Here is a 7312-nt window from a genome sequence, read left to right as displayed (position 1 = left end):
TGCTGATGTAGTTTAACCTTCCTAGAAGGCTCATAACCTCAGTTTTGTTCTTTGGAGGTGGCAATTCTTGAATTGCTTTTATTTTTGAAGGATCCAACTCGGTACCTCTTCGACTGACTAAAAACCCCAAAAGCTTCCCCGATGGTACTCCAAATACACATTTTGCAGGAATAAGCTTGAGATTATACCTGCGGAGCCTTTCGAAGAATCTTCTTAAGTCTTTCACATGATTTGACTATTTTTTAGATTTAATGATAACATCATCCACATAAACTTCGATTTCTCTATGCATCATATCGTGAAACATGGTTGTCATTGCTTTAATATAAGTTGCCCCTGCATTTTTTAATCCAAAAGGCATAACACGATAACAATATGTACCCCATGGAGTGATAAAAGATGTTTTTTCTGCATCTTCATCATCCATAATAATCTGATGGTAGCCCGCATAACAATCCACAAAAGATACAACCTCATGTTTAGCACAATTATCCAATAAAATATGGATGTTAGGCAAACGAAAATCATCTTTTGGACTTGCCTTATTCAAATCGCGATAATCAACACACATTCGAACTTTGCCGTCTTTCTTAGGGACGGGTACGATATTGGCTAACCAAGAAGGATATTGAGCGACCTGAATGAATTTGGCCTCAAGTTGTTTTGTGATCTCCTCTTTAATTATTATACTCATGTCGATTTTGAGTTTTCTCAACTTCTGCTTTATCGGAGGAAAATTAGGATCAATTGGCAACTTGTGAACAACCATGTCAGTACTTAATCCAGGCATGTCATCATAAGATGACGCAAAAACATCTTTGTAATCAAATAGGGCCTGGATTATATCATCTTTTTGATGTCGAACATGTACACTTATCGTAGTCTCCTTAATAATTTCCTGATCCCCCAAATTTATCGTCTCAATTTCACTCATGTTTGGATTTGACTTATTTTCAAAATGATTGAAATCCCTCCTTACTTCCTCAAATACTCTGTCTTCATCATATTCGATTTCTTGACTTATTATTTCAATATTAGGTCGAAGATTAGATTGGATATTAAGATCTGGCGAAAAATTCTGCATGCATGTCATATCACTTGAATTGGCATAGAAAGAACTGTATAAAAGAAAACGAACAAATATATTAGATTGAAATAAAGATGCAATTACATCCTATTGAAAAGGGAAATAGAATGTTTGAAATAAAATGACAAGATAAAATCCGAATTACAATCCTTGAATGAATCGGACGACAAAAGAAAAAACAAGACAGACTACCAAGACTCGTCTTTAACGGGGAGAGGGGTGGCCTCCCAATTGTTTAGCTTGACATCAGGACCAATGAATTGCACATCTCTGTCGCTAGTGCCTTCTCCGAGTTCAACCATATCAACCTCGACAAGTAAATCTTGAAAATAGTTGATCATTTCTTCGCTTACTTTCATCACTGGCTCTGGAAAAGATGATTGATAAGATCCTGTTGCGCAGGTTTTGATGAAAGATTTGTAGATTGGTTGTATAGGCTTGGTAAGTGACCATACATCTCTCTTATTCTTCTTTGCCTTCACTTTGTCCTCGATTCTAGGTTGGTAGCCTAATCCATAAGTACCGATGCTCTTTCGTAGACTCAACGGATAATCTCTCCCTTGCAAGCAGATTCCTAAGCCTTTACCCGGCTCAAACCCATGTTTCAGCAATTCATTCACCACCATTACAGACGCGATGGGCATATTTGGTTTTGAAATGACACTCCCCTCGGGGACATGCTCAATAACCACTACCTCAAAAGCTTGATAAACTAGTGCCTCATTCTCATTATCAGCCTTGATAAAAGGGCAGGAAGATTCTTTGTAGATTGACAAATCCCCCTCACCACGAACAATCACTTCTTGTCGGTCGTATTCAAACTTAATCATTTGATGCAACGTTGAGGGGACTGCTCCAGCCTTATGCACCCATGGCCTCCCCAACAATAGATTGTAGGACGCGTTGATATCCAACACTTGAAAATTCACAGTGAAATCCACAGGCCCTATGGTTAGTACGAGCTCTATCTCACCAATGGCATCTGGTTTTGACCCATCAAAAGCTCTAACACATACATTGTTGGGTTGGACCCTTTCAGCACTAACATTCAATTTCTGTAGAGTTGATAAAGGACAAATATTTTCTCCAGATCCTCCATCAATTAGAACTCGAGTGACATATGAAAGCTCACAGTTTACAGTGATATGTAGGCTTTGGGTATGTCATGTACCTTCTTTGGGTAGTTCATCATCTGAAAAGGTGATGTGGTTTACCTCAAATATTCACCCAGCAATCTTCTCTAACTGACTCACTGTAACTTTACTAAGAACATGTGCTTCATTCAAAATTTTCATCACATCCTTACGATGTTCATCAGAATGTATTAGCAAAGACAACAAAGAGATATGGGCTAGAGTTTTTCTCAATTGTTCCACCACGGAGTAGTCTGATAGTTTCATCTTCCTTAGGAATTCCTCTACCTCTCCTTCAGTGACCGGACTCTTTATTTGTATTTGGTCATTTTTAGTTTTCCTTAATTCCATCGGGACATAACATCTTCCTGAACGGGTTATTCCTCCCACTTCATCTATTTCTTCATCAACTTCTTTTCCCTTGTATGTCACGACAGTAGGTTCATAATTCCAGGGAACAACTTTGGGGTTAGTCATTGGGAGCTGGGATACTGGCCTGATAATCACAGGAGGAATATGGGCCCCTTGCACGATCAAGATAGGTTTGTTTGGCCTTTTTGGAACAAACGATTTTGCCTTACTCGGACTTGCCCAAACATCTTCCAGGGCTCCTTTCACAGTTAAGATGGGTGTGTTTGATGGACTCAACTTTTCTAACACACTTTCCTCCCCTAAAGGCATCATTTTTGAATCAACAACATTTGCTGACTTCTCAATGCCAGTTCCAACCCTAAGGATTGGCTTATACGGAGATGCAAACTCTTCATGACCCTTCATCATTTCTAGCATGTTTGTTTCAGTATGCCTCGGCAATGGATTTTGACTGATGTTGGGTCTACTCGGACTTTCAACTATAATTCGATTAGAATCGATCAAATCCTGAATGGCCCTTTTCAAATACCAACATCTCTCTATGTTGTGCCCTGGGGCATTAGAACAATATGCGCAATGTTGAGAATAATCCAAATTTCTCGGGGGAGGATTCGACATCTTTCTCTCAATAGGACTCAAAACATTCAACGTCCTTAATTTTTGGAACAAGCTAGCATACGACTCCCCAATAGGAGTGAACTCATCTTTAACGCCATTTCCCTTTTTGTATTGTGGTCTAGGACGGAAAGGAATTCTAGCAGTATTTTGATGAACTTGTGGGGGTGGTGGATGATTTTGTGGAGTTGGTGCACGCCATTGTGGATAAGAAGGGGGTGCAATTGGTTGTGCATTAAAAACATGATATGGAGTGTATGGGACAGAATATTGTGGAGCTTGGGAAGGAAAATAGTGTTGTGGGGAATTACCTTGGACATGAGTCCTAGGCGCTGATACAATAGTGGCCACATCCTCCCTTCTCTTCTTCCCTCCAATATTTCCAGAACCATTTTGAAGCACTTTTGTTGTGGCTTTTAAGGCAGCTTGACTTACACTCTTTCCAGACTTGATGCCATTTTCCACCATTTCCCCTACCTTAATAACTTCAGCGAATGTCTTCCCTACGGCAGAAAGCAGATAGTGAAAGTAATCAGGTTCTTGCGCCTGGAGAAAAACGTCAATCATCTCTGACTCCTTCATCGGTGGTTTAACCCTAGCAGCTTGTTCCGTCCATCTGATAGCATATTCACGAAAATTTTCCGTGGTCTTTTTCCTCGTGTTGGCTAACGAGGAGCGATCTAGCACAATGTCAATATTATATTGGAATTTCTGTACAAAACATCGAGCCAAATCATCCCATGTGTGCCAGTTGGTGATATCCTGATCTATGAACCATTCAGATGCAATCCCTACTAAGCTTTCCCCAAAATAGGCCATAAGTAACTCTTTTTTGCCCTCTGCACCCCTCAATTGGTTGCAATATCTCTTTAGATGAGATATGGGGTCTCCGTGACCATCATATTTTTCAAACTTTGGAGTTTTTAAACCAGCAGGTAAATGGACGTGAGGAAACATACACAAGTCACTGAACGAGATGCCTTTGTGGCCTCCTAGTCCTAGCATATCTCTTATACTCTGTTCCAAACTCTTCATCTTCTTAGTCATTTCTTCATGTTCCTCATTCTTGACCATCCTCTCAATTTCGACAGGGGAACTATATTGATGAATGTGGGGATGAGAGCTTTGAATTTTAATGTCCTCTTCAAGAGTGTAACTCTGATCACGCCGAACTTTGGGTGGAGGATCGCTGTTGGATTTGGGCACCATCGTTGGCTGCGGGATGCTGTTAGTCGGGGCAGTTGACACAAAGAGTGGATTACTTATCACAGGCGTATTCGAAGGGCGCACCATAGAAGTTCCAGCGACATTGAATGTGTTAGCATAGGGGCTGAATCCAGGGGGATATATCGGATCGCTTGTCAACACCTGGATAGGGTGAGACATATTTGTATTAAAATAGTCTCGGATTGAAGAGGGTGGAGGTTGTCCACTCATCCAAGCCTCGTACATCTCTGCCATTTGTTGTTTTAACGCCCTTATCTCTTCTGTTGTCCCTATTTCTTGTGAAGTCATCTGGTTTTGGATCTCCTCATCATTGTCCGATTCATTTCCGTCTTTGGGGGCCATTTTCTGTTTCCCTTTTGATCTTGTGTTGTAAGGATGTGATGTCAGTTTAACCACAAACCAACTACCTTTAAGCTAGTATGTCTCTCTCTCTTTCTCTCTCTATCTCTCTCTCTCTCTGAATAGAGTAATAAACCGATTAGTGTTAAGAAATTATGCACATTGTATCCACATACATACTTCTAATATGGAGGACCTTATGTTTCATCCCGGCTTACCTAGGCATTCTTCTCTTCATTCGTTTTTAATATTTTATTATTATTATTTATTTATTTACTTATTTATTTAATTATTTATTATCATTATTATTATCATTTTTTAAGATAAAGAAGAAAGAAAAAAGAAAAGAAATAATAATAATAATAATAATAATAATAATAATAATAATAATTTGGATCGAACCCCCTGGGTTGCCTACGTATCATGTTTGGCCCATGAATGAGATCTTGCGTAGTTCGAGAAAGATATTAATTAATTTTTTTTTACATGACATATGCACATAAGGTGACCGAAAGCAAATCTTTTTCATTCATTTTCAAATATTTTAAACAATGATTTGAATAAAACAGACAAAAAAACAGAAGTACCTAGGACTTAGATAGACCCTAAATGAAATAAAATAACAAAAAGAAAAGAAAGAGAAAAAACTAAAAATAATAATAAAAAGAAATAATCACTACTAAGAAAATAGACTCGAAAAAAAATGAATCCTCGAATCTCAATCATCTCCAAGACCCTTATAAATCTTCGCCAACGCTTTCGGTAGATATGGAGCCAAAGCACGGGCCTGTTGGCCCAACCTCTCATCGTTCTGGTGTAAATATCTAGCATAAACATTGTTGAGTTCATCCCTGAGTTGTAGTATTCGGTTTCTGGCTTCATCCATATTGTCATAACAATTCTGTAACCAGTGGTGAGCAGTATTGACTTCATGCGTCAAATTTTCCCTTTGTTCTTGGAGCTCTTCAATTTGAAGGTGGAGTGCATCTCGCTCGGCTATCCTTTGACCTCTCTCAATCTCACAGTCTGCCTGATAAGCACTGAAACGCCTTGCTATTTCTCTTTCCCGTTCCATAGAGGCTTTAACTTGAGTTTGGAGTCTAGATTGTGCGCAGATAAGCTGGGCCTTTTCTTTCTTATACTCCTCTTCCTGTTGCTCCATAGAGCCTGTGGCAATGCCCAAGTCTTCTTGTAAGGTTAGAATGGTAGAGTCGTGTTTTCTAACTCTAACTTCAAATATCGCATCACGTTGGGCCAACTCCTCTTTAGCATTTTTCAGGTCATTACTTAGGATATCCAGAGAAGATTTGTCGCTTCTTTCGACTTTGAGGCGAGCTTGCTTAATCTTAACCTCAATTTCTGCTTCTCGATCTATAGGTCCTTTTATTGACCCTTCTGGCATAACCTTAGGAAGGGGCTGATCATGAACCCAGTCTAAGTATGCTTGGTCCACCTCGCCTCTTGTGCGATCCTTCACCATATCGTGGGGACTTGAGAGTATGCATCCCCCCCAAATCTTAAATATCTCTGATTGCCTTAAAGGTATCTTGGGATGAAACTCATACATGAATTCCCGCATATCTTCATTAGGTGGTAGAAACTGGTGTCGCGCAAGTTGTCGCATAACTCTATGTGGCATGTAAGGTTGGACACCTCGAAGACCCATTAGGACAATGAATGATCGAAAAGTAGACATGTATATCACCTCGGCCGATGGAAACCAATGATAATTCCACACAATCTTGTCAGCAGTCAGATTATTGAGGTGTTGCTTCCAAGCTTCAATACCCTTCGGAAAACTATGATCTTTGATTCTTTCTTTGTGGCCTCCAATATAATCATGCCATTCTACTTTAAAGTCCACTGCATAAGGGTGATGACGAATGTGTTCAATCATCCATAGTTGTAATAACATATTGCATCCCTCAAAGTAGTCTTTTCCATCCTTGTAAATAGTTAAAGCACGATAGATGTCAGCCAGAATCATTAATACGGGGGTGATATTAGGCTTTTTCTCAAAAGTTGTAATGACTGCAGCCAAGTTCATGCTAATCTTTCCTCCCTTTTTTGGAAATACCATGATCCCCAAAAAAGCCACCACGAAGGCATCATAACTGTGTGCTTCCCAGGTCAGACGACACCCATTATTGCGAAGTTTCTTTCCATACACTTCGAATCCATCACTTTTGCCATACCTTTTGTACAAAAATTCTAACGGAACCCATCCATTATCGAGACAACCACCTATATCATTCTCATTTATATGTAGTAATTCTAGAAACCTCCTCCCATTAATATATTTTGGTATCATAGGCTCTCCTTTGTGAAGATGTTTACCCTTTCCAATGAATGCACCTATCTCCTCAAGGGTGGGGGTGAGTTCACAACAGGAAATCGGAATACATTCCTTAATGGGTCCCAAAAATGCACTAGTGCTTCTATCAAATCCCGTCGTGGCTCAACATACAAAAGGCTTCGTAGAATCCCAAGCGCTTGAACACCATTCCTCGTCCATGGTTTGTCATATTTTCATACCATG

General features: G+C 39.6%; 1 protein-coding gene across 1 annotated transcript in view; it reads right to left on the bottom strand.

Annotated features, from left to right (window-relative positions):
- Positions 1–4776, bottom strand: part of LOC107009837 — a 6215-nt gene extending 1439 nt beyond the window's left edge. Inside the window, exons 1-4 of the mRNA XM_015209165.1 lie at positions 2341–4776; positions 1280–2142; positions 335–1118; positions 38–235 (exon numbers count right to left, since the gene is read on the bottom strand). Of these exons, the coding sequence (XP_015064651.1) occupies positions 38–235; positions 335–1118; positions 1280–2142; positions 2341–4776 (4281 nt within the window). The remainder of the gene's footprint in view (positions 1–37; positions 236–334; positions 1119–1279; positions 2143–2340) is intronic.
- Positions 4777–7312: the final 2536 nt, after the last annotated feature.

The sequence above is a fragment of the Solanum pennellii genome, chromosome 2 (genome assembly GCF_001406875.1).
Source record: "Solanum pennellii chromosome 2, SPENNV200".
Classification (NCBI taxonomy): domain Eukaryota; kingdom Viridiplantae; phylum Streptophyta; class Magnoliopsida; order Solanales; family Solanaceae; genus Solanum; species Solanum pennellii.
The sequence above is the reverse complement of the archived record's forward strand: the minus strand, read 5'-3'. Positions and strand labels throughout refer to the sequence as shown.